The following is a 27469-nucleotide window of genomic DNA, read 5'->3' on the forward strand; positions in this document are numbered from 1 at the left end:
CCGCAGCCCCTCCCTCGCCCGCGGCGGACCCTCACCGCGCTGGCGCAGCGATGGCGGAGGCCGTGGAGCGCACTGACGAGCTGGTCCGTGAGTACCTGCTTTTCCGCGGCTTCACGTACACACTGCGGCAGCTGGACGCCGAGATCAAGGCAGACAAGGAGAAAGGATTCCGGGTGAGAGGCCGGCGGGCGCGGCGTGGGCAGAGGCGGCCCGGAGCAGGCTCCTCTCCAGCGCTGCCCTCCGGGGCGGGAGCGGCGCTGTCACCGCGCTGGGGGGACCTTCCACCTCAGCGCCTCGGGCCCTCGCTTGACAGATGAGGAACTGAGGCCCTGAGAGGGGACATGACTTGCCTGAAGTTGCCCAGCGAGTCAGAAGCATCGCCGAGGCTGGAGCCCAGAATGTCCTCACTCCCGGTCCAGGGCTCCGTCCTCCATCCCAGCCTTCTAGCAGGTGCTGGCTGTCCACTCGTTGGCCAGGATGGAAGTGAGGTTTTAGGAGAAGCCAAGGTTGAGTAGATGGTTGAGTTTTGGCAACAGAAATATTCTGTATTAGTTTCCGATGGTATTGGGAGCAAAGGAGTCTGCAGCCCAAAATGTTAGCTGGGTTTAGGTGTCTGCCGTGTTTATTTCAAATGGCCTTGTCAGTGATTCATTGGCAATTTTGCTTCAGCAGCAGAGGAAGACCTCGATGCACATTTTAATACATTATGCTTCCCCTGCTAAGACATGATTTTCTGTTGAGAAGTTGTTGCAATTTATACGGGTGTGATTTGCGTGTACGTTTGCTGACTTCGATTGGTGTTGGCAGGTGAATTGAGCGAGGCAGTGCGCTAGCAGCAAGAGTGCTGGAGGGGAGCTGGGAGACCTTAGCTACTTAGAGGTGAAAGCCAAACATTTTAGCTGTCCAGGACTCAGTGTCCTGATCTGTAAGACGGGGGTGTTGGATCCGTATTAGTAGCCAAAACGTTTTCCAGATTGGTTTGGAAAAGTTTGGTGTGAGTGCTCTTCACAAGGAGGTGATTTCTTTGGCTGACACTCTCAGAAGCTGCAAGGGCTCGGGTGGTGCTTGGATGACTTGAAGGACCCGGTCAGTGCATCTCACTATAAGCCCTGAAATCCTGGAATGGTGGGGCTGGTGGAGGATCATAGAGATTGTCTCGCTCTCTCTTTTTATATTTTTTGAAATCTTTGGCAACGGAGAGCAGAGAGTTGAAGTGACATTGCCGAGCTGGTTAAGTAAGTCAGAGGCAGATCTAAGACCTGGCCTCAGAGCTCCTGCTTCCTGAATCAGCATTTTTACACCTGAAATTTCTAAGCTCACTAGAGGGTCACACTACATATCTGACATGAGAAAATAACTTCAAAGCTATTACATTAGTATGTTTTGAAAGTTTTATAGATTGCTAAATTTTTTTTAAAAAGGTTTTTTAACACCCAGAAGCCACAGCAAGAGGAAAAAACTGTGTTAACGCTGTGAGGTGGGAAGAATTCCCTTTTGTCCTTCACCATCTTCTCCATCCCCTCTTTCTCTCACCAGGTGGACAAAATCGTGGACCAGCTGCAGCAGTTAATGCAGGTGTATGACTTGGCTGCCCTGCGGGATTATTGGAGCTACCTGGAGCGCCGGCTCTTTAGCCGTTTGGAGGATATGTATAGACCCACCATCAACAAGCTGAAAACCAGCCTGTTCCGCTTTTATCTCGTCTACACAATTCAGGTGCTTACTGGTTCAGCGATTCCTTAGTAGAGTGAGTTCTTTAATCCAGAAATAGATTTCCTTTTCACCCCCAGGGAGGACTTTTTCTGTTACTCTGAGAAAGGGTGGAACAGTCACAGTGCAAATTATTCATGACCGTTTTCCTACTTTTTTTTTCCCCCTTCTCATCTGTGGATCAGCTGACCTGTCTTCCTCATTCCTATTTCCCCTCTCGTTTTAAGCATGTAAGCCTGAGTGGTGTGTTAAAGAATATAAGTGGTTGGGTTAAAGTTTGACTAATAAAGATTATAGCTGACCTGGGGGAATAAGTCACTTAGGTTATTTGAGAATCAACTAGGAATTAATTTTTAGGGTTGCATCTATCCCCAGGACTTCAGTTTAAACCAGCTTCTTTGAAATTACAAGGAACATGAGGGAAGACTGATGATTGCCTTTATTTTATGGAGTTTGCAGATCATGTTTGGCCGCTTCCCTAGTAACAGGCTGATAGCCGAAGGCTCTCTGTTGTGCAGTGCTGAAGAATCTTACCTCTGGCCTCCTGTCTCTTCTCTCTCCCTGCCACCTCCTCTGTGTCTTGGCAGACAAACAGAAATGACAAGGCTCAGGAGTTCTTTGCAAAGCAGGCCACGGAGCTCCAGAACCAAGCCGAGTGGAAGGATTGGTTTGTCCTGCCCTTCCTGCCATCCCCAGACACCAACCCCATCTTTGCTACCTACTTTTCTCGACAGTGGGCCGACACCTTCATCGTGTCTCTACACAACTTCCTGAGCGTCCTGTTTCAGTGCATGCATATCCTTTCAGCTGCCTGGGGCTGTGGGCCCAGTCTGAGGCATCCAGACAGCGTGATCAGTGGCTGCTCCTCTTGTTGCAATCATTTCTTCTCCAAAATGCCCCAGGAGCATTGTCCTGTGTCATGTGGAGGGGGCTGGACAGATCGTGGTTGTTTTTGTCCGTAGGCCAGGGAATCATAAATCTTAGTGTTCACGCTCTGCTGCTTATGTAATAGCTGACATGCATCGTAGCGGTGGGTGCTAGTGCTGGGCTCGGAGAGGAGCCCTCAAATAGGGCTGAGGGCCTGTCTCTGCAGATATGGGGGTGGGTAGGCAGCTGCTTCTTGGTGAAACCAGCCATCCATGAGGGCCCCCTCTCTGTGCCCCCCCAGGATATCACTTGCCTTTGTTGGGACTTGGTTGTAGGTGAAAACACTTGTTGGGCTGGACCTTCCTCCCTCTGTTAGTGTTTGGGTAGCTCTCTCTGGCAGTGACCTCAGTGTCCCTCAACTTGCCAGAAAACAGAGCAGCTTTAAGAACGTGTGTGGTTATTTAAGAGAGAATGTAAATCGTTGACAGCCTGCCATATTTACCATTTTGTCATGGAAAGCCTGAGATCCCAAGGCCGGGACGTCATCCATTGCTCATGCTCTCTAGGCTGGAATTTTAGGGGAGGAGAAGGGAGTCTGGTTTGAATGGGGCTGCCTGGCGAGTCACTGATAAATGGGGTGTTGTGGGGGCCCACCCGTGGGCGGCCGCTTTTGGCCTCTGGGAGGAACATCTGGTGGAGGTAGGAAGGGTACCCTTTCCTTTTGGTTGTGGCAGAGTGTGAATTCTGCTCTTGCCAGCTTTGCCTTTTTCTTACCCTGCTGCTGCCCTTCATCCTGAGGGATTTCAAGTGAAACCAGTGGGGAGCTCAGCCCGGAGGTGGTTATGGCACAACCACATGAGCTCTCCAGGGGAATTGAAAATGTCACCGCAGGTCTTCTCAGTGCAAGACAGTGCCCTGCAAACTAGGTCACGTACATCCGAGCCACAGTTCCCTTCCCCAGTACTGAGGTCCTGCCTGCTTTGTGTTCCTTCTGAGTGAAGCTGAGGTGGCTGGGAAAGACTGACACCCTGGCCTGCATTTGGGGTGTTCACGGGGTGATGTGTGGCCGTACAGTCTGCAGAAAGCTTTCTCGGACGTCTAAACCTTTGCCGGGGAGAGGTTCGACCCGGGGAGGGGAAAGCCGAGAGGCCGATCCTTCTGTCCAGCTGGTAGAGCAGCTGGCAGTATGCCTGCAGAGCCGCTGGCTGCTAGGCCGCTCTTTGCTGAATGTCACTAAAGCCTAGACTGGCTGTGACGCCCCCTGGGTACTGCTCTTCACTGCTGGTATTGGGGAGAAAGCACTCTGGTTTGGATTCATGTCCTCTCTGTGGGCTAGCCAGGCAGATTGTCATGTGTTTGTGAGTCTGTGTGAAAGAAGTCAGGCCAGGCCTGGCCTCAAGGGAGAGACTGTTTCATAAAGCTGTGAAGAGCTCACGGCCCCGAGTCTGTATGGCACCCCCCCCGCGTCTCCTGTTCAGGGGTGATGCTGCCATGCCAAGATTTCGGGCAGGACTCTGCATCGTTTCGCAGGCAGGCTTATCCTTTAACTCTGTGCACCAGTTCCCGTGATCCTGAACTTCGATGCCGAGTGCCAGAGGACCAACCAGGTTCAAGAAGAAAATGAAGTCCTGCGCCAAAAGGTTGGTTCTGAACACGCCTGCTCCTTGGGAAGGACTTCTGCTTTCGTGTGTGAAATTAGGTAGTGGCCCTGGAAGGCTGATTAAATACAGGAAAGCACTGGTCTCGGGTGAAGTGAGTCACCAGAAAGCTGGTGTTGGAGACTTGGGGCCTGTAGCAGTCTCTGAAAACCAGAGGTGAGGTTCATATTTTAAGGCGTGTGTATAACACGAACAACATAGTAACAGTAATGAACTTCTAAGAGGGAAAAGACTGTATGCATCCATGCCACCTGGCAACTCACCTGTTTTCATGTCTGTTTTGTGCCCCCGGTCCTTTTCCACACAGATCCACGTCTGTACTGTTTACAACGCAGATATAATTTAACTGTTCTGCTCAGCTAGTTTCTCTAGTTTGGTAAAAAGGTAGAGCCTGGGGACCCACATTTGCCTTTACATTTTGCCTGGGGAATATTTACGTGTCTTGAAATTAAGTTGTCTTCAGAAAAAGGAAGATTTTTCAGAAAAAGGAAGGTGATAAACTGTTTAGGTTTGGGGGTTTAAGATTCTTGAGTTTTGGGTGTGTGTGTATAATTTTCTTCAGGCTAGTAATAGTCCAAAATGCGGAACTTCATTTCAAAAAATTTTTCCATGAGAGTTCCAAAATCTGATTTTATAGATTCCCAAGAGCAAAGCAGGATTGGGTGGAGGGCAGAGCTGTTTTTCTCAGTGAATTCAGGAGGAAGCAAGTCCAATGATAAAAGGGAAGCGAGTCAAATGATAAAAAGAAAACAAAATTGGTGTTTGTATATCTAACGGTTTTTAGTTTCTCACCTCACTGTAATCAAGTCACAGCAGACACTTGCCCGTTTTTCGGATCTGTAGTGAGACGGGCTCCCTGAGGCTGAGGGCCAGTGGTCTTTTGAGCCAGTGAGGTTGGGTAGTGGATGTGAAATGTCTGATCTTCCCCAGTGAGGGAAAATGAGAAGAAATTACTGATTAACTCGTCCCCTTCCTGCGTAGCTTTTTGCATTGCAAGCCGAAGTCCACCGACTAAAGAAGGAGGAGCAACAGCCAGAAGAGGAACAGGCCTCCATCCAACACAAGTTGCCTCCTTATGTCTCCAACATGGACCGTCTGGGGGACTCGGACCTGTGAGTGTGTGCCTCGCCTCACAGTTGGGAGGGATGTGCCCCGTCCCCGCTCTGTGCCCTGCGCTCTCACCATGGCCACCCTGCTCCTGGAGACGCAGCCTCCTGGCACTCACTGTTCTTGCTTCCTCGCTTTCTGAGTAAGGTCCCCTGGCCTTTGAGGTCCTCCAGGTGTTGCCCCCCTGGCCCCAGGCTGTGAGCCGGCCCAGAGGGAGGGCAACCTGCACAGCTCTGCCAGGGGCCTGCCCATCTAGGGGGGGCACAGCCTGGATACATACTCATAAGTGCAACCACTGTCCTAAAGCTTGGGCAAGTTCTGTGCATTGCAAGTAGCACCTCACGGTCAAAAAGCTTGTCATCCGCTGGGTGGACAGGTGAGGCTCCCCTGGGAGGGTTTGAAGAGGTAGGCAGATTGTGGGAGACGTATTTGAGTGACCTTAGAAAAACAGCCAGCTACACAGAAGACCCAGTTGATAATGCTAACAGTGGCGGTTGAAGAAATGGAGGCACAGAGAGGTCACCGTGAGTGAGTGAGTGGTGAGTCAGAGGCAAACCCAGACAGATTCCAGACCTGCACACGGCCCAGTGCCACACCAGGTGAAACTGCTCTGGTTTCCGCGCTAGTGCTGTCCGATGGAAATAAAATGCGAGCCAAAATGTAATTAAAAATGTTTAGTGACTATGTTAAAAAAAAAAAGTAAAAAGGAACAGGGGAAGTTAATTTTAATGATGCATTTTACTTAGCCCAGTATATCCAGATTATCATTCCAAACATGTAATGAATATGAACAAAGCATTTTGAGATGCTTGACACTTTTCATGCTGAGTCTTGAATTCCAGTGTGTATTGCAGCACACTGTGATTTGGTCTAACCACATTTCAGATGCTCGGCTGCGCGTGTGGCCCGTGGTATTGGACAGCAGAGCTCTGAGCTTTCCCAGGCCCTCACAGGAGAGCCAGACAGGCTGCCAGAAGAGAACTGAGAATAGTGCCGTCTTCAAGCCCGGGCGTGTGAACCTGGCGAAAGCCTTTCAGCTCTGTGCTCCAGCTTCTCCCAGGTCCCCTCCAGGCCTGTGACCTTGTGTTGTGTCTGCTTGTGCAGAGCCATGGTGTGCAGCCAGAGGAACACTTCCCTCTCCCAGTCACCTCGCGTGGGCTTCCTGTCCTCACTGCTGCCCCAGAGTAAGAAGAGCCCCTCAAGGTTGTCACCTGCCCAGGGTCCCCCACAGGCTCAGAGCTCGGCCAAGAAAGAGTCCATCAGCAGTCAGGTAAGCGCCAAGTCTCGCCTTTCTAACTCTTGCCTCTGACATCTGACTGGCCTTCCAGAGCTGCTTGTCAAGAGGATACTTGTTTGCCCTGCCCTCAGGACTGATCACTTTGGTTTGCTGGAGAAAGCCGAAGTTCACATCTCATTCCTTTTCTTCCTCCTTCCCTGCCTTTCACCTTGCAGACAAGTGATGGCTCTGCAGGATGAGAATATAAGTATGAGTAGAATGGAAGAACTGAGGAAATGGGAGGAAAGTCCATGTAATGTGTTCTCTACCTACTCTCCATCCTCCCCTCTGCTGGAACTGCACGTGTTGCGGGCAGACGGAGACAGGAGACAGATGCGTGTGTGCCAGCCAAGGGTAGTGCCGGGTCTCAGACCCAGGTCTAACCCAGAGGGACTTCTCTTCTCTCTCAGCTCGCTGCCACTCTGGCCACTGCCTGTGCCCCTGTGCCAGCTCTCAGGAGCCCGAGATACTCGGCAGGTGAAGGGGTATATGGCAGTGAGAGGAAGTGTGCTTTGAAAGGTCCCTCCCCATTTCTCAGAGATTTCCTCTGTATTCGGGAGGGCTTCTGAGTGTAATTTGGTGACTCAGGCATTCTGGAATTTTGAAATTTGGGTGACATAAAATAGTGTATAGATAAAGAGCAAATTAGAATTACTTCTGAATCAATATGTTTCTTTTACAAGTTGGGATTTACTGATTCTGCAAAGGATTTTCACTTTAATGGACGCTTGCAGAATTTCTTTGATGCCAGCTTATGTTCACAACTGGTGAGGGTCCCACTGAGTTCCACCGTCTCAGAGACTGTGAGAACTCATGGCTGTCGGAAATGCCTGCCAGAGCGAACGTTTAACAGACCCAGCGTTACACTGTATTGCTCTCTCTTAATCTACTTGTATTAGTTACAGATAAAGTAAGTCATAGTCTCTGCGTCACTCTCCTGCCACCCTGGGCTTGAGAGAAAGTGGCACGTGATGGAGCAGTCTGGGGCTGCTGACTGCATCAGGAAGGCAGGGGTCTGCCCCCCGACTGCCATCGGGACTCTTAGCATTGGGGTTCAGTATCGTAGTTGAAGTGTAGGCGCTGATCAGGACCCCGGGTAAGAAAGAGCGGGGGCTTCAGAGTCAGGCAGCTGTGCTGTCAGCTCGGGCTCCTGGCTCACAGTGTCGTGCTTGCTCAGAGGCTTCTGCTTTCTCCAGGTTGTTGGGATGACCATGAATAACAGTATTTACTCCCTAGGGGAGAATTGACTGAGCTGATGGAAGAGCCCTTGGTGTATGCCCGGCAGAGTATCAGGCCCAGTACATTTCAGTAGTAGGAGCGGTTTGTGAAGGTCCTGGCCTGCGTGGGTCCCCGAGTCAGTTCTGAGCCCCACGATGCCAACCGTGCAAAAGGACTATACCCTCAGCACCCATGAGTCAAAAATCAATAGTAGTTACTCTGACGACTGTTTCTGTGAACTTCAAACCTTAAAATTAAAATTCCAGTTCTGTGGAATGTGGCTGAATAAGTTGTACTGTTTCCTTTCACCGTGCAATATTTTATAAGTGTAATGGATGATGTAGGGGAATGTCAGGTCCCTTGGAATCTGCGTGAAATTATGCAATTCAATTGTATTAACTTAAAATGAAAACACAGAGACGGGTTCTTTGGGACGAAGCCTATAGCCTTGCTCTTTGTGTGTTCCAGCACGACATGTTATACAGTGAGGTTGAAATGGGCTAGGGAATTTTTTGTGAAGTTCATTTTCAAGAGATGAGGGTAAGAGTCTGTGATTTACAGCAAACATTCTTTACTTTGCCTCTGCATGCAGGCAAACAAAGCTTGGGTCCCCCTGTGGCATGTTAACAGAGCAAAGGTAGCCCTCTTTCTGTTTCCTAAATGGAGACCACAAATATCTACAATCTGAAAAACCCAGTGGTTGAGTCACTTGTTTTTATTTTTATCAATTTATTAAGTAGACTTATCATTGATGTTTCAATTCTAAAAATAACCAGTATATTTGAGATTCAAAAAAAATCACAGAATTTTAGAGTTGGAAGGAAGTTTAAAGGTCACCTGGCCCACCCTCCTATTGAGTAGAGATGTCCTCTGATTGATTGCCACCTGCGGTGGGGAGCTCACTGCTTGTCAATGTGGGAACATTTGCCTCTTAGAAAGCTGTTGGTGGAAACCCCTCTATAAGTTTTATTCACTGATACTGGCCTTGCCTTCTGGAGCTATATAGAATAAGGCTTGTTTTAGGACAACCCTTCCTATCTTTTCCACACTAAGCACTCCCCACAAATTTCCATCACATCAGCATTTTGCCCCCTTGTGATTGGTCACTGTAACCGTTGTCATTATTACTGAAATGTTCATAGCATTGTAGATGGCAAAATAGATGGTGATATTCTTTCTGTGCTTTCAATCTGAATCTGGAGGCAAAAAAAAAAAAAAAAAAAAAGTCATACATGGAAGTAGCTGAAAAACCACAATTCCCAGGCTCCTCTGGGATCTCTATTCCAGTAGCCCCTGAGGGCACCTCAGTAGCAGGCTCACCCAGCCTGCACTTTACTCCCTCCTTCCCTCCAGCCGTAATTCCACTCCGTCCACACCCACTCAGTAAGCTCCAGGACTGCGAGTGGGAATTAACATTATTGTAGTGATAACCTCTCATTGGCTGCAATGTAAAGTGAAGCATCCACAAATAGAAGATGTGGATTGTCAAATTGCCTCCTAGCTACTGAGACGTCAGTAGTAAGAACAGCTGCCCTTGGGGCTGTTTCCATGGGTTTTAGCAGGATGGGGGAAAAGGGAGCCTACTTGCTTGTCCTTCGTTCTGTAATTTCTTGGTTACGAGGGCCTGTCTTCTGGGTGGCTTTATTTTGCTTCAGGGGACACCAAATTGCTGGAACACCAAATTCCTGCCCCATTTGGATGACTACCTGGCAAGCTCTATTCAGGCCACCGAAAATTAATTTATATTCTTCTCCAGAGTGAGAAGGGAGGAGGTCAAATGATAAAATATCGGTTAAAATACCTCTTCTCACCTGGAGGAGACAGGTAGGTTATGATAAAATATGACTGGATGTAATCATTGCAATGTTATATATGAATCCAGTAGTGACGAGGTTTATAGAGTTTGCTCTTAAAATAAAACTTTCAGTTACTGGTTATGTCACAATGAACATTTATTTAAGTTATACACATTTGTAGCTAGACACAAGTTTACCTTCACTTACTTCTTAAGGTGTTTTGTGGACAGCTATGTTCATCAGCTTTTAGCACATTATTTTTGTTTAGTAAACAACTTCGATACAAGTTGAAGGAAAAGCTCTCTTTACACAGGATGTGATAGGTCACACTTAGGTCCACGGCTCTCTGGGTATAAACTGCCCTGTCTTTATAAAGGCAGTTCTTCCTAATTCATTGTAGTGCCTTTTGTTGATGCCCATTTGAGTTTCCCTTTTGGAATACTGACCAGCCCCCAGCCTGATGGTTTCCTGCACAACTTCCTTGCCGTCTCGACTTGTGAGGGAAGCGCTGCCTCGTATGCGTTAATGTGTTTTCAGTACTTACCGGGGAAGTGTTACAAGTAGCTCTGGTGTCAGCTAGAGGAATCTGAAGTCCATCCTAAGCCTCCGTAGCCCCTGAGTATGGGCCAATTGAGTTGGGCGTGGAAATACTCTTCATACCAAGCGTGGAAAAAGGAAAAGGCACCACTTATCAGGTGCGGTGGATAAGTAAGGAGAGGAAAGAGGGTCTGTCTGCCTTCTGTAGCCTTTCCCACGTCTGGTTCCAAGGGAGGACCCCTGCTCGTGGTCTGTGTACTTTCTCTGGGCGTGAATGCTATATGATAAGGGTCCTTTCCCTTTTCTCAAATACCCAGTTGAAAGATCTCTTGGTCAGGTTGATAAATCTGTCAGACCTCCAGGTTCCAGGCTTTGGGAGACTTCCTCACTTGCTAGGATCCCACTATTTTAGAAAACAACTGTCAACCCGGGGCATCGATCTTCCTTCTCCTCAGCACTATTTTACGTAGCTAGCTATGGAATCCGCGTGGCCACATTTGGATTCATTCAGAAAACATGGCCTCGACGGCCAATTCTTTTGTCTCTTGCAGCAAAATGTTAGAACTTTTGGAGACATGTTTTGGAGTTCTTCATTTCTAATTTGATTTGAGTCCTCTTCTTGGTAAGTCTAGCTAAAGGTTTATCTATTTTGTTCATCTTTTTTTAAAAAAATAAAACACCAGGTCTTCATTTCATTGATCCTTTCTATTGTCTTTTTAGTCTATTTCATTTACTTTCTCTCTTTGTTACTTTCTTCCTTCAATTAACTTTGGTTTGTTCTTTTTCTGGTTCCTTAAGGTGTAAGGTTAGGCTGTTTGAGATCTTTCTTTTTTTTCTTAGTGTAGGTTTATCACTATGATTGTCCCTCTTCGAACTGCTTTTGCTTCATCCGTGAGTCTTGGTATGTTGTGTGTCCATTTTTATTTGTCTTAAGATGTTTTTTGATTTCTGTTTTGACTTTTTCTTTGACCCATTGGTCAGTAGCATATTGTTTAATCTGTAAATATTTGTGTAGTTTTTAGTTTTCTTCTTGTAATTGTTGTCTAGTATTATACCATTGTGATGCTTGATATGCTTTCAGTCTTTAATTTTACCAAGACTTGTTTTGTGGCCTGACATACTATCTATCCTGGAGAATGTTCCATGTGTGCTTGAGGAGAATATGTAGTCTGCTGCTTTGGGATGCAATGTTCTGTAAATGTCTGTTAAGTTGATCTGGTCTAAGGTGTGGTTCACATCCAATGTTTCCTTATTGCTTTTCTGTCTGGATGATCTATCCATTGTTGAAAGTGGGGTATTGAAGTTCCCTATTATTGTATTGCTGCCTACTTCTCCCTTTTGGTATGTTAATATGTGCTTTATATGTAGGTACTCTGATGTTGGGTGTGTATATATTTATGACTGTTATATCTTCTTGATGAATTCACCTCTTTATCATTATATAATGACCTTCTTTGTCTCTTATTACAGTCTTTGGTTTAAAGTCTGTTTTGTCTAAGTGTAGCTACCCTTGTGGAGTTCTTCAGTCTGAGCAGTTTGCCCTCTGGATCAGGAGATATGGGGAGGAATCAATGGATATGTGCAATGGAGGTTGGCACCCTTGGATCACATCTCAGGGAGTGAGCCCCCCCACCTGAGGACCATGCGAGGGATGCCGTGGTTACCTCAGCACCTTTCTGTTATCAGTCTTGATCACCCTTTGCTTCTAGGAAGGTAAGAGGAGTCTTTTTCCACTTTCTAAAACTGGGGAACCTGTTCAGTGTTCCGTGGACCACGGGGTACTTTTCAAGATGGTCAAAGCACCAAGAGAGGGGTCTTGTCTTGGTTATGTGATTTAGCTTCAGGATCATGACATTTCTTACCTTTCCTGTTCAGTGTCACAATCTTCCATATACGCCCTTCATGTATTGCTTTCTTCAAGTTTCTCAGAGCATGGGGCTTGCTGTCAGATCTGGATGTGAATTTCAGGTCTTTCAAGTTATACCTGTATAGAGCAAGTAACAACCTCTCTAAGCCCCAGTTTCTCATGTTAAAATAATTTTCTCATCTTTAAGGGAATGTTTGTAAAGTTTTCAGAGTGGTGCTTGGATACGGTAAACCTTCAATGAGTAATATGTATTGGTGCTGTTACTGTTATTGTTTTTGTTGGTTTTCTTCTTAGATTATTTCTTTTATCTTGACTAAGAACCCTACTTCTCCTAAAATAAGCCAGAATTCTGCGAATCAAGTACCTGCTTTAGAAGAAACATCTGTTATGAGCATAAGTAGGTATCCCTGGAGGTTGCTTCAGTCAGAAAAACAAAAATAACAAATACCCTGTAGGTCAGCCAGAGTTAGGCGCCAGTTCTTTAGTATTTCTTCTCCTAATTGTTCACTGGGCTCCAGGGTCGGAGGGAAACCATGTTAATCATCTTAAATTGTTTAGTGTTAACATAACAAAGAACAGGAGAGGAACTAGAGAGTGGCCAAGGAGACTTTGGGGAAGTTTCTTCTCTTGATTTAGGTCTTGCATATAAATGGCTTGGGAGGAGGTTGGTCTCAAATCGGAGTGGCTGTTTCCATCCATATTCCTTTGCTGAGAGTGAAAGTGTGGGAGCTTTTTTGACCATCACTATTTGTGGGGATAAGATCAGAAAAAGAGATCCCGGCGAGATAATCTTGAATGGTGATGAGGTGGCAGCTCCTTTTAAAAAGTCTCTAGATTAAGAATCTTCTCTCCATGGGGGTGCAGTGGGGATTACTGAATTGATTTGCTATACCTTGGTTGACTTTATCACTCTTGTTATGAAAAGGAACCAGAAGGTGCCAGTTTCTTTTCTGTGCAGTTCATCTTGCTCAAAGGTCCTTGACTTTCTAACAATTATTTTTAAGACTTTCTGGTTACCCAGGAATCATTTCCAAGTACCTCAATATTTGTTAACATTAGCCGGCTTAGTCATACATTTGTCCCAAAACTAGAGAGGGTAGGTATTATGTTCCTTTTTCCCTCCAGAGAGGTGATTGGATGTTGCGTACATTTTTTTTTGTATTGTGACTTGTAAATGTATAGAACACCTAGAGTAGGGCCTGACTGCCTCATAATCATTGCTCAATAAGCACTGATCTCCTCCTCTTTGATTAAATCGTTCAGATTAGGTCGAGGCATACCCACCTCCAGCTGATATTTACGGCAGGCTGAGGAGTGCTGGCCACCGGGCTCTCTTGACGGGGGGAGTTGAGGACGGACTGGAGGTCCAGCCTGCTTATGTTTCACCCTTGACTTTGCCCACCAGGCGAGACAGTGACATTTTAGCTACGTGCTCAGCATGGCCAGGGAGCAGGCTTACCCAGCAGCTACTGGGTACACAGGCTGCTCCCTGGCTGCTGCTCCCCGCCTGGGCCAGGTGTCGTGGCATGGGCACAGACAGAAGACACTTTTCACAGCCTGATGTCTCATCCTCCAGACTGCTAAGGCAAAGGACCCGGTGTGCGGGCCCAAGGACGGAAAGAGCCTCTTCAGCGGGCTGGCCACGGGCGAGTCCAGCTGGTCCCAGCACCGGCACCGGCGCCTGCAGGATCACGGCAAGGAGAGGAAGGAGCTTCTGTCTCTGACGTTGCAGGTACGGCCTGTCCTCGGCGTCCCACGTGGCTGCGTGGTGGGCTGCTGGAGACAGTGCGGGGTGCAGGGCCCGTGCACTGTGCTGGTTTTGTTCATGTTTTGCTTGGCTCTTTGGGCCCTCTTCCTGATACAGCATTTTTCTAAATAGAGACCATAAAGTGCCAACTGCAAATGTTCTCACAAGATGAGTTCTGTGATTCATCTTGCATACTGCGTCCTTCCCTTAGGATAACTCTGCTTATGAATACTAGCATGTCACCATCTCTCTGGTTGGCAGGACAGAGAGCTGTGGCCCTTGGTTTAACCCAGAATCCCGTAGGCTTGCTTGATCGCAGTATCCCTTTCTCCTGCACCCCCTGAGGCCCATCTCCTGGCGCTGCTGCCCCGAGGGCCACATGCCCACACACTGTCATGCTGCGACTCAGGCTCTTGCCACGTTGAGCCCTGGGACTCCCCTCACTGCTGAACATGGGTCAGGGTCTGCGCTTCCTGGTAAGTTGCCCCCACTTCCGTCAAATACTCCGACTGAAGGCCAAAGCCCACGGCATGTACTGGCTGAGTCCCTGCCTGTCACCTTGTTGACCGTCTCTCCTAACTGGAGCTATTTGCCTGTTTTAAAGGCAGTGCTGCTGATTTCCAGCCCTGTGCTGGTTCCTGTCTGATAGTCATGAACCCCTAAGGCTCCAATCTTGCAGGACTGAAGACACACCTGCACTCAGCCACTCCCAGAAGGCACCTCTCTGAGCCTGGACGGCTGTCTTCCTCTGTTATGTACCTACTTATTTATTTTACTGTAGAACTGCCCTTCCTGTGACACCTAGGAGTGCTTGGGGGAGCCTCAGGAGTGGTAGAGAGCACCCTGCTGATGCCCCCGGCCTGGGCTATACCTGGGTGCCAGCTTAGTACACCAGGAGGCAGAGGCCGGGGCAGCCGCAGGGCCCTGGGGCGGCAGGGCGGTGGGGTGCCCTCCGGCACCCGGCCTTACTCTGGCTCTGCTGCTGTCCTTGGGCCGCTATCGTTATGCCCGGCCCGTTGCCTCAGTCTCTTGGTACCCCCTTCCTGAGGAGGTGCTGGCTGGCATGCAGTGTACTGGTGAGGGGCCAGGCTTACCCCCGACTGACCTGGCTTCACAGCCAAGCCCTATCCTTACCAGCTCTTGACCTTGGGCAAATTATTTAACTTCTGCTTTCAGTTTTAGTTTCCACAGCTATAAAGTGGGGTTAATAATAGGATCACAGATGGATTGGTGGGGATTAAATGAGAGCATCAATCATATTCACACACTGACTGATCCTCATATCGTAGGCCTGGCTTGTCAAGGCAGTGCGTGTCCTGAGTCCCGTCAGCTGACAGGGCGGGGGCACAGCAGGGCTCATGGCAAGAGCAAGGTCTCCAGGAAGGGGCCGTCAGTGCAGCAGGTGCCGCCTCTCCTGGATGAGCCGGGGGCTGCTCTCGCTGCTCAGAGCTCTTCCTTCTAGAACCTTCCTCATTGTGCTTCAGCCTGGTGTCTAGGATGTCCCCGGATATGGCGAATGGCTGGGCCCACTGCACACCTGTCACAGCTGATGTATCCCCGCTTTGCTTGGCCCAGGGTGCAGAGAAGAAGCCTGATGCTAGTGGCCCAGAGGCAGAGCCCTGCCCTGAGCTCCACGCCGAGGCACTAGAGACACTGACGCGAGCCGCCACAGCGGGCCCCGAGGGTGGAGGGGTCCGTCCCGAGCAGCCGTTCATTGTGCTGGGGCAGGAGGAGTACGGGGAGCACCACTCGTCCATCATGCACTGCAGGTGGGTGCGGCCAGGGGCCCAGCACGGAGAGCGCTGACCGGATGGGTGGCTGGGCTCCCTGGGAAGCCTGGGTGTTCAGGCCGTGCATGTGAGGGGGTGGCAGGCAGGGTGTGTGGAAAGTGGGCTGGTCCCCGAAGGACCATGGTCATCCCTCAAGAACCAGAGGAGGGCTGGACAGCTGCCAAGGGGTGGGGAGTCCTGCTTGGAGCTACCACTGGCCCCGTTAGCCCCTGTCCTTGTAATCGTGGCACTCTGAGGGGTAGGAACAGTTAGCTTTTATTTGAACTCTAAAGCTCATTCAATTTCAATTTGTTTTATATTGGTCCTTTTAGGTAAACATTTATGATTTACAAGTTTTTACTCATGTGAAGAAGAAACTCTCCCGGGGTGTAACGTTCAGAGGGTAGCTGGGTGCCTTGCTTCGCCGGCCCTGATAGGCTGTGGAGCCAGCAGGCTCCCAGTCTCCAGGCTGCGTGCATCCGAGGTGCCTCTTGCCCGTTGTTCTATGCCCGGTGTTTACCGCAGGGCTCGGCACATGATAGGTGCTTCGTAAGTCGTCCTTGGCCAAATGAAGGAATGACTATTTCTAGAAATAGTCCACACCCATCATTGGAGTGTAGGCATTTAGGGATTATTTTTTAAAACAGTCAGAAAGTCAGAAAAGCCATCATCTGAATTAGCTGCAGAGGATGCCTGACGAAGGCAAGGACGCTAACAGCTTCCCTCTTTCCTTCACCTTAGAGTGGACTGCTCGGGGAGGAGGGTCGCCAGCTTAGACGTGGACGGGGTCATCAAAGTGTGGTCCTTTAACCCCATCATGCAGACCAAAGCGTCCTCCATTTCCAAGTCGCCGCTGCTCTCTTTAGAATGGGCCACAAAGCGGGACAGGCTGGTGAGTAATGTCTCGCCTCACTGCTGGGTCTGTGGTCTGTGAAGAGTTCCTCAGGGCTCTCTACCCCAGGCTGAGCGGAGGCAGCCAAGCCAGACTCCCTTCCTGTCTCTCTCTCACTGGGAATTCGGGGAGCACACATCCAGGACTGTCCCTAGGACTGTCCTTATAGGCTCCTGTTTGGGGGCAGCAGGGAGCTTACTGGGTTAACAAGCGTTGAAAAGAGACTGCGGGGTGACCTGGAGAACACCCTCCCGTCAGATGGCGGGGGGCTTCTTCCTGTGTGTGGTGATCTGTCTTGCTGTTCCTTGTGGTCGTGGAGAGACTGGACTACTTCCTGTTCTCCCCCATCCGCTCTTGTCATCTGTCCTCGTTTCTAACAACCCACCATGCACATGCCCGGCTGCCTCCTCCGACTGCTAAGGTCGCTCCCTGTGTCAGGCCCAGGGGAAGCAGCCGAGACTAGTGGGGGATGGGGCCTTATTTTGTGATTCTCATGGGTCTGCTTGCCTCCAGGAATAGTACAGTGTTCTTTTTCCTTCTGGACTTTAATATTTGAGAGAGGCTTTGTAGTGAAGGAGTAAAGTTGATTTGTAGTTTTTTTCTTTCATTATATTCCATTTTGAGAGATCCTAGCAGATAGCCTCAGGAACAAGGCTTGTTTGTGACTACTTTTGACAACTGTAGGCCTTATCCTTATGGTATTAGGGTCTCGGGGTGTCCCCTGTACCAGTGTTAATTTGTAAACTGCATGCTGAGATTGTAATGTAGGTGGTAGTCCTGGGGGATACCCTGAGACGTGCATCCGGCGCTTTCTCCTGGCAGCACTTATTATCTTTGAAGCTTTTCACAAAACAAGTCACAGGTTCCTAAAGGCAAGGATAGCTTCTGGAGGCTTGTACAGGCCTGGAGCTAGAGCTGTTCCCAGGACACACAAGTAGGGCCGTCCCCAGGCCCCGTGACGAGCCGGGGCCGGAACCCAGGAGGTGGTGTGAGTAGACGGGGAGCAAGAAGGAAAGTTTGAAACAGCTAGGATTTAAACCTGACAGAAAAGGAGGCAGGAACAGAGGGTGTATTTAATCAGCCAGAGCGTTTCCAGGTGTATCTGAGGTGACACCTCTCCCATTCACAGATTCTGTTTGTAGTTTTACTTCTGTTCAAGGTCAGCTGTGATGTCTTTGATTTTTAAATGAGGTCCATTTTAGCCAGATTTTCCCTGAACTACCTGGATAAGTGGAGGCGGCCTCAGCCCTGCAGCTTGTCCAGACCCGTCCATCACAGGAGTGCACCTGACCAGCCTGACTCTGTGCTGTTTGTTCTTCGCATTTCCTGGCCCTTCTCATTCCAGCTCTTACTGGGCAGTGGTGTGGGGACAGTGCGCCTTTACGACACGGAAGCCAAGAAGAATCTTTGTGAAATCAACATCAACGATGACATGCCCAGGTGAGCTGGAGGCCACGCCCCTCAGTGTGCTCTGTGGGGCCTGGGCCTGGCTGAGCCTGTGGCCCTTCTCCAGGAGCAGGACTCAGTCTCAGAGCGAGGCTCTTCCTTCCTCTGTGGGCAGGCGGGCCGAGTGCTGACCCACCCGTGACCCACATGTGTTGCAGGATCCTGTCTCTTGCGTGCAGCCCCAATGGGGCCTCTTTCGTCTGTTCGGCCGCAGCCCCAAGCCTCCCTTCCCAGGTGGACTTCTCGGCACCGGACATCGGCAGCAAGGGCACTAACCAGGTTCCTGGGAAGCTGCTGCTGTGGGACACGAAAACCATGAAGCAACAGGTCTGGCCCTGCCCCATGAGTGTCCCTGGGTCTGGTCACACTCCCGGAGGGCACACAGCCTTCGCTCCCCTCTGTTTCTGAGCCTCTTCTCTCTCTCTGCGGTGGTTTCCGCACATTTATGTTTGTGAGGAAATTTCAAAGTTTAAGTAGCGAAAAGTAGTGAGTAATACTTCAGCTGGGTAGATTGCTAGCAACTTAATGCATTCAGAATTGTACCGTAAGTTTAGCAGTCACACAGAGCCTGCTAGATAGAGGGCCCTCATGGCTTATTTTTAAATTTTTTTAAACTTCATTTTTTTAAGGCTTTTTTTTTTTTGGAGCGGTTTTAGGTTTTAGGTTCACAGCAAAATTGAGAGGAAGGTACAGAGATTTCCCATGTACCCCTACAGCCCTCCTGTCACACAGGCACAGCTCCCCCACGATCAGCAGCCCCCGCCAGGGGGTCCATTTGTTACAATGGATGAACCTACACTGACACGTCATTGTCACCCAAAGTCCATAGTTTCCATGAGGGTCCAGTCTTAGTGTTGTACATTCTGTGGGTTTGGACAGATGTATAGTTACATGTATCCACCATGATGGAATCATACAGGGTAATTTCACTGCCCTAAAAATCCTCCGTGCTCCCTCCGTTCATCTGCCGAACCGCAGCCCCTGGCAACTGCAGGTCTTTGTGCTGCCTCCATAGTTGTGCTTTTTCCAAAATGTCATAAAGTTGAAATCATCCAGCCTTTTCAGACTGGCTTCTTTCACTTCATTTTGTGCATCCAAGTGGTTTATTTTTTAGGAGACAACTGGAGTCTCCTTCTGCTTCCCTGTTTACTTAGAATTGCATAAAAATTAGAGCAGCAGGTAGAGGTAGTGAGGACACGTACATATTCTAAAGAAGTGACAGCCATGTGAAAGCTGATGATTCCTTGGGGAATCAGGAACTGAGGGCCTCTTCCCACCCAGAACAGACATAGATGCTTGTAGCTACGGCCCTAAGCCCGAGGGAGTTTACACAGTGTTTAAACTCACTTGTGTAAAGGGCAGTGATGTTTCTTACCAAAATCAGTTCTGGTGCTCGAAAGGGGTGTGACCTGTATGTTGGACAGATGGTTCCTTGTGTCCCTGGACACTTGCAGGGTCCCTGTCTTACAGGTGGGCTGTGATCCAGATGTTCAGTTTGCATCTGCCTGTATCAGTGGTGTTTATTGTAAATGGTGTTTATTCCCATTTGGAAGTCTCACGGATATCTCACACCTATCGGGGCCACACCTGAATTCTTAACCACCACGCCCTGCCACATCTGTCCCCGTCTCTAGTTCTCATCTTGGCAAACGTGTCTCCTTGAGGAACTGGGTACCTTTCTGGGCCTACCCTTCTTCCTCACCACACAGTTTCACTTCCAAAATGGGTTTCCTGTCTGACCACTTCTCTGCATTTCCAGGGGCACACTGAGCCCCGCTTTTTAGTGCCCCTGAGCTGGGCAGCCACAGGACCTCCTATGGTGCCATCTGCCCACCCACCAGTCCTCCTCACCACCACCCGGGGGACAGGCAGACACTGTAGCACCTACGCCTTCCTGCTCTTCCAGGTATCCCGTCCACATTCCCGAGAAGCTCCCCGTGTTCTGCCCCTCCCCAGACTCCTGCTACTTCCTGCCTCCTTATCCTGCAGCCCCAGGCCCTTCCTGCATGCTGACTCTTCTCGAGAAGGTTCTGATCGCATTCTGTCTGGCAAACATCTGTCTCCAGCATCTCTCAGATGCTTTCCTTTATGCAGCCCAGTTTAATAAGGTCCTTCTGACTGTGATTTGTAATTTTATATTTATTTAAAAATGTTTGATTAAACATTGAATACATACAAAAGAATATTGAAATCATACGGGTGTGGTATAATGAGAGGAAAAACTGTAAAATGAGCACCTATGTACCGTCACAGTTTTTATTTATTTATTTTTCCTACGCTCACAGTTTAAACATGGAACATTACCAGTCCTTTTTATGCTCTTGTGTGCCCCTCCCTAATCTCAGTCTCCTTCCCCCGTTCAGACGAATTTGTGTTGAATTTTGGTTTATTATTCTCTTACATTTTTAAATGTATGTATTTTTTTTTTTTTGGTCTAGCTCCAGTTCTCCCTGGATCCAGAACCCATTGCTATAAATTGCACAGCCTTCAATCATAACGGGAACCTGCTGGTCACAGGGGCGGCTGACGGTGTCATCCGGCTGTTCGGTAAGCAAGTGGGTCATGGCAGTCCTGGGTCTCTCCTTAAATGTCCCAGGGAAGACAGCTGGATTTTTGCCAGCTGGACTAGAGGCAAAATTCTAATTCAAGACTCTAACAGAACTTAACTTTGGTCAGAGTCTGCTGTTTCCAAACCCCTCGAATCACCTTGCACATACATGATTGGTGTGGATGGATGTGAGAGGGAGGGTGGAGCTCAGCAGTCCTCCCGTCTTGAGCTGTTCCCTCTGAGTCCTTGTGGTCTGAGTGAGCTCCAAGGGGACATGCGTGAGGAATGCCGTCCTGTCCCCTTGGTGTGGCCAGGCCATTCTCCCCGGAAGAACGTTAGAACACATGTGTCGGAATCATCTGGCATGCCGTTTCAAGATCCTCCTGCCAGGCCTGTCCCAAGACACCCGGAGTCAGAGGGCCTGCGATGTTGCTAGGGGACTTATCTTCAGCAGGTCCCCCTGGCGGGAAGTTATAGAGGCCCCCTAGGAAGGACTGTGTGTCCTCCTAGACATGTGGACTCCCAGGGCCCGGGCGGGAATCTTAGCAGCGTCTCGTTACCTTAGACATGCAACAGCATGAGTGTGCGATGAGCTGGAAGGCCCACTGCGGGGAGGTCTGCTCTGTGGAGTTCAGCTACGACGAGAATGCGGTGTACAGCATCGGCGAGGACGGGAAGGTAGGTGTGGGCAGGACTTAGGTCAGGAGCTTCCCTCCTCTGGCCTAGGCCTCTGACAGTCGAGAGAGCACCAGAAAAGCCTGATGTGCTGGCTTTACATCCTGGCCGTGCCATGTGCTAGCTCTGTGACCTTGGGTCTCTCCATGCCTCAGTTTCGTCATCTGTAAAATAGGGATAATAAGAGTAACCAATCTCAGGATCTTTGTGAGGTTTCGATGAGTTCAGTGGGAGCTGGCTATTCTTATGAAAGGGGAATACCCGAATTCTTCCTTCTCGTTGTGGCGGAAATGACTTGTCCCACTGTGCATGGAGCGGTGGGGTCCGCATTCGGGGCTGGGATGTGCCTTGGTGAGCTTGGGTGGTCACAGCATGGACATGTGGACTTTGCTGGGGGGTTGGGGACAGCTTCCCAGAGGCAGTATGTACAGGCCTGAGCAGAGTCAAGACGTGTGAAAAGGAAGGTGGCCAGGAGAAAAGTAAAAATAAGTGCCCCTTGTAGGTTTTCTGGAAGGATCTTTGGAAAGGGAGCTGGGGGTGGGGGAGGCAGAGTTGGGAGAAAGACTTGCTTTTCATGTATACCCTCCTGTACCTTTTGAATTTTACACTATTTACCTGTATTGTCCATTTGAAAACAATAATTATAAAATAGATTCTTCATTTGAAAACTATGGGAAGGGACTTGTAAATTCAGGCCTGACTTTCTATTTATTTGGGTGGGATTCTCAGTGATGAGGTAGTGACACACACCCAGGTCACCATCCCTGGTCTTGGCTAAAGGACTGTATACACTACAGTACGTGAAGCTAAGTACGTAACTACATCGCTCATGTTCAGTTGATTGCACTGCTGAGAAACTGGAAGTATATTTGGAATTTGTCCGTTCTACTTTGTTCCTAAGTCAGGAAATCTAGTTGGGTTCTAACCCTAACAACAACAACAACAACGTAGCTTGAAGCATTCCCCCGCCTCAGAGACAGGAATCCACGCAAAGTCAGTTGCCCACCCTTTTCCTCTCCTGGGGTCAGGCCAGAGAGAACGTTCAGACTTTGATGTGAGGTTGCTGACTGTTTTTCTAGAATTTCTTCCCTAAAAAAAAAATGCTTAAATGGTGTTGGGAAGAGATGGGACTGGAGGTCATCCCATTACCTTTCCTGGTGGCCTGTGGACCCATCGCCCTGCTCCGGAGGCCGTCCCGCTCCTGCTCGCAGGCCAGCCCCCTTGAGGGAACACTCTGATTGTGCTTTGTGGTTGCAGTTCATCCAGTGGAACATCCACAAGAGTGGCCTGAAGGTGTCTGAGTATGACCTCCCTGCAGATGCCACGGGGCCCTTCGTGCTGTCTGGTTACAGTGGCTACAAGCAAGTTCAGGTTCCCCGGGGCCGGCTCTTTGCTTTTGACTCGGAGGGAAATTACATGCTGACATGTTCTGCCACCGGGGGCGTCATCTACAAGGTACCTGGAGGGTGTCGTGATGGGCAGGGAGCTTCTTCACTGGAGGGCTGGGCCTGGCTGGGCACAGGCCTTGGTCACTGTCCCCGACTGCATGGCCATGGAGAAGCCCGGGGCCCCTGGCTGCAGCCTCGGCCAGAAGCTGATTCTCAGCTCAGGGAGAGCAGGCAGGAGCAGGGGAAGAGTGTGCCACTCCGTCCTCCTCTCCTTGTCCATTCGCTGTCGTGTGGTAAGACTCTGCCCATTTTCTGTCTCTGTTCCTTGGCACTCATACCTATTATAGAAATAGGGAGAAGGATTGGAAAGTGTGTAGGTTTGGGGGAACATGCCCCCAAAAGGTAAATGCTTACGTGGTCTTAATTGCTCTAATCTGGTATAGATTTATTATTGGCAGTTCGGTGGGTCAAGGACGTTCCAACCCATGACAGACAGAAATCTGGGGGTGGGATTTGTCAAACCACGAGGTAAGCTGTCCACTTTGTTATGTCCCTCCGTTTATCTGTGTGTTTTAATTCTCATGTCAGAGCTTCTCTGGCTCATGTACCTTTTCTGTTTAATTGTATAAAATTATAAACGTCTTCTATTTTACTATAATAGTATCATCAGACAGACAAGGGATGAGGATTTGTTTTGTAGGCTAAGCGTGTATTTCTGGTACCATGTGAATTCAGTTCTTAGCCTCAGTGTTCACTCTTTGCCCGATGGTGGTGCTCAGTCTTTAGGTATGAAGAGTACAGCGGGGGACATTCTCTGCCTGGGGGCTCTCTGTGCTTTCAGGGGTGGCTTGTCTGTCAGCAGACAGCACATGATTTGGACAGCAGTTGTATGCCGTTCACACAGGACCCAGACAGTACGGTCCTGCTCTCCTGGTGCTCGCACTCAGGAAGAGACACGAGCACCAGCAGCGAAGCAGTGCAGTGTTAGGGTTCTGGGCAGAGGAAGGGGGTCCTCAGGAAGACCCCTGGGGGGCAGTCTATAGATCTGAGGCCTCTGCAGGAGGAGTTGGGGGCATGAGGAAAAGGCAGGCCTTGCTGGGGTGAGGGGAAAAGGGGGTTTGGGCGTGGGAAGGAAGGAACCTTCTAGGCTGTTGACCCCGGATGGTGGCCCCGGGAAATCCAGGGTTACCTTCTGTAGGCTGCTCTTTTCCACACATTGTGGTACTTTGGGTGGCTTTCGCCCTGTCCTTAAAAATGAGCTCCATAATTTCTTCTAATTGCCACTGGGAAATACTCCAAAGAGCTTTCTGTTTACAAGCCTAATTTTATTTTATTATTTAAAAATTGAGGTTCAGACAGGCTATATACTTTGCTCTCTGTGTGATTTTATGTGTTGTGTGTATGTATATGTATTTTATATTTAATCATGCAGCCTTTGTCATTTGTCTTGATCAGTTTATATGATTTGCAGTCAGATTTGCTCTGTAACCGATTAATGGGTTGAAAGATTTTCCTCTGTATAATTTTTAAAATGCCAGTAATATGGTCTAATTACTTAATGGAATATAATGAACTTCAGATCCCATTTTTACAATCTGTAAACAATTTATGATTTTTTTTTTTATTGGGGAATATTGGAGAACAGTGTGTTTCTCCAGGGAGTTGTCCTTCAATCTAGTTGTGGAGGGCGCAGCTCAGCTCCAAGTCCAGTCCCCGTTTTCAATCTTTAGTTGCAGGGGCGCAGCCCACCATCCCATGCGGGAATCGAACCGGCAACCTTGTTGTTGAGAGTTCGCGCTCTAACCAACTGAGCCTTCCGGTCGCCCCAACAGTTTATGATTTTTAACGATGTTTTCCCCACGAAGACCCATGGGGGCCTCTTGCTCACGAGGTTATCTGTGGCTGGCTGGATCATTATTCAGTCCGCTCCTGGTTTTCCTTTCCTCATTACCTCCCGACTCTGCACACCTGTGTGAGCCCTGGCTGGCAGGTGCTGGTGGGACAGAGGACAGCCACGCTTGTACAGTGATCGAGGGCCTGCCAGTGCCAGCGTGTTCGGGGTGCTGCTGGGTGGCCACATTGCAGAAGTTGACCAAGATCCTGCCCTCCTGCAGCTGGCATCCCCTGGGGGAGCAGACCTAGAACAAAGAAGCAGTTATGTGATCTAATGCCCGGGAGTGGTGATGTCGCTGGGAGAGCGGTGGGCAGTGAGGGGGCACTGGGCCACAGCAAGTTAAAGGTGGCCGAGAAAATTCTCTGTCTGGAGCCTTTCAGGGACTTGTTTTCCTTCCACTTAAGGGGAAGGAGTAATTGTAGTCGGGAAAATGAAGGCATTTCCTGGTCCGAGAAATTAAACTGAGACTTTCTGGAAAGGTGGGCACGTGTACCTGGGCACAGCCTCAGGTTGGGGTGGCAGCCCCAAGGCTCCAGATGGTTTGGTGGATAAAGCAGCTGTGTTTGTGAACAGTACCTGCTCACGCCGCCTCCTCTCTCCTGTCCTCTTGCAGCTGGGCAGGGATGAGAAGGTTCTGGAGAGCTGCTTGAGCCTGGGCGGCCACCGAGCCCCTGTGGTCACTGTGGACTGGAGCACAGCCATGGACTGCGGGACCTGCCTCACTGCCTCCATGGATGGCAAGATCAAGCTGACCACCCTCCTGGCCCATAAAGTCTGATGGGACCCGCCCCAAGGGACATACCGGAAGCAGTATTACCCTGGGGGGGGGCAGGGGGAGAGACGAGACAGGAAGGCAGGACGCTGCACTTCTGACTCCCTGCCAGTACGGGGAGTCTTCAGGGGAACGCTGTTTGGGGACTTGGGGCTCAGTCCAGCTGCAATGACAGGAACGGGAGCCACGTGGGGACCAGCCTGCTGGGCTGTGCCAGAAGCTCGCTCCAGACAGCGGGAGGAAAGCTCAGGAAGCAGAAGCATTGTGGTGGCTACTCTGTTGGCCCAGGAGAGACTGACAGTATTTTGTGTATATTGGATCAGTTTTTTGTTTTTTTAAAAGAATGCTCTGGTGGTTCCCTGGTGTCTCTGGAATGTGTGTGTGCAGCAGAGCAATCTCCCTTCACCCTTTGCCCTGTGACGGACTGCCCGGGTCCCCCACCCCAGCTCTCACCTAGTCAGTCACAGGGCTGAGCACGTCGGAGATTTGCTTGTTGCTTTGCGTAGAAGGAGGACGTCCTCTCTCCTTCCATTCCACTGGCTAACTAAGGTTTGTGCTGTTCCCATTTCTTCAGGCTCCTGTCAGAAGGCTGTAGTGCTCCGTCTCTTCCCTGAGAGTCAGTGGCATTTCTCAGGACGAGGGTGGGGTCTGAGGCTCCTTATCCTGGCAGTGCCTCTCCGTCCCATGGCTGTGGTTTCCCAGTACCTGTGTCATTGGACCTCCTCCCATTCTTTCAACTGTCCATCTTGAGGTTGAACAGAAGTGGCCACCAGCGCCCTCTGCTGGTCAGTGGCCAGAGGCCTGGAGCAAGTTGGCCAAGTGTTGGGGCTGGAACTTGGGGTTCAGGCCATCCCCACTGTGTCCTGCCCATGGACTGCCCTCTGCTTCCTGACTGGGGTGGGACCTTGAAGAGTCAGATGCTCTCATGGGGTGAGCAGGAACAGGAGAACGGCTCCCCTTTTCCCTCTTGCATTTCCATCTGGGGCAGGGAGGCATAGTCTCTGCCATTCAGCCTCGTGGTGGTATTTCAGGCCGGGGCTTCAGGGGCGGCCTGTTGTCAGGCTGCTCGGAGTAGTCAGTGTAGAGTCTGTTTGGACTCCAGCCCAGTCCTGGGGTGCAGCTCTGGAGTGGGGTACTTACAGGTAAACTACTTTTGGAAAATCATGAAGAAATTGGTACTAAACGTTCTATTCTGCTGGAAGTTGGGGCGGGGGCTAAAGAAGGGAGGTATTTATGTGGCTCAATTATGAGCAAACACCAGAGACTTAGTCATAAGCAGTTACATATTTTTACCCATTTATACTCTGGTAATTCTCTGTTCAAATGAAGAAAACCAAGACTTTTCCATATGTATTCTTTTTCCATTTTCTGCATTAAAACAGCAACCTTATTTATCTCCCCCAGTGATTCTCTAGGACATTTAAAAAGTGGTCACCTGGGGGGTGGCATGTTAGCTCAATTGGTTAGAGCGTGGTACTAATAATACCCAGGTTGCCGGTTCAGTCCCCACATGGGTCACTGTGAGCTGTGCCCTCCTTAAAAAAATAAAGTGAACTACCAGGCTGTCATTCTCATTAGAAAAACAAAGGGAGTAACTTATTAAAACAGACTTCCTTTAAAAAAAAAAAAAGTGGTCATGTGCTTCACTTGAGTGAGAGAATTCATTGTTTAACGTTTCTTCAAAGTTTTTTCTCAGTTTCTGTCGTATTTCCCATTTTCTTTCCTCAATATGGTCTCCACGGCTTGCTGAAATGTTTTTAAGGATTGTGGAGAAACAAAGAACACTTGAAAAGCTGTCTCTTCTCTCATTTCCTTTATGCTTTGGGCTGGACACCCAACTCCCTCTTGTTTTGAGCTTGGCTCACAGCTGGATGTGATCCAGGCTCCACCAGGAGTGATCGTAGGGGCTTCCACACCACCACCTAAAAACACAAAACCAAACCATCCTACTGCCTAAAACATAAGACCCAAACTCCATTAACCCCTGACCTTTTGGAATTAACACATACAGTATTATGTGCTGTGGGCAAGCCTGCGCCCTCCTGGCCTGTTTCTGCCCGACCCTCACTCCATCCTGAGTGCCTGTCAGCATGCCCTCCTCCTGCTGGTCCTCCCTGTCCCACCCACACCCCTTCAGGATGCGCTCTCATCCTCCAATAAAGAATGTCAAAACTCAGACTTAACTCTCCCTCACAATACCTGCTGAGCATCTACCCGAGACCCCAACAAGACTCCCATTTTGTTGGGTGAGGGCAGCGTAGAAGAAACCATCAAGCTAGTCCAGCCTCAGGCTCCCAAACGT

The 27469-nt window shown here is 49.4% G+C and overlaps 1 protein-coding gene across 3 annotated transcripts; it reads left to right on the plus strand.

The window, feature by feature from the left end:
- Positions 1 to 27367, plus strand: WDR91 (WD repeat domain 91). 3 transcript variants are annotated; one of them, XM_033099001.1, is made up of 15 exons: positions 1 to 173; positions 1537 to 1716; positions 2298 to 2505; positions 4135 to 4217; positions 5217 to 5347; positions 6447 to 6612; positions 13613 to 13768; positions 15359 to 15552; positions 16294 to 16444; positions 17790 to 17884; positions 18049 to 18217; positions 20329 to 20437; positions 21004 to 21116; positions 22371 to 22568; positions 25009 to 27367. In XM_033099001.1, the coding sequence occupies exons 1-15, from the start codon at positions 51 to 53 to the stop codon at positions 25171 to 25173; spliced, it is 2241 nt and encodes a 746-aa protein (XP_032954892.1). In that variant the 5' UTR covers positions 1 to 50; the 3' UTR covers positions 25174 to 27367. The 3 variants fall into 3 exon arrangements, with proteins under 3 accessions (XP_032954892.1, XP_032954894.1, XP_032954893.1); XM_033099003.1 differs by lacking the exon at positions 1 to 173 and adding an exon at positions 333 to 450 and having other exon boundaries at positions 25009 to 25173; XM_033099002.1 differs by lacking the exon at positions 1 to 173 and adding an exon at positions 374 to 483 and having other exon boundaries at positions 25009 to 25173.
- Positions 27368 to 27469: the final 102 nt, after the last annotated feature.

This window comes from Rhinolophus ferrumequinum, chromosome 26 (assembly GCF_004115265.2).
Source record: "Rhinolophus ferrumequinum isolate MPI-CBG mRhiFer1 chromosome 26, mRhiFer1_v1.p, whole genome shotgun sequence".
NCBI classification, from domain to species: Eukaryota; Metazoa; Chordata; class Mammalia; order Chiroptera; family Rhinolophidae; genus Rhinolophus; species Rhinolophus ferrumequinum.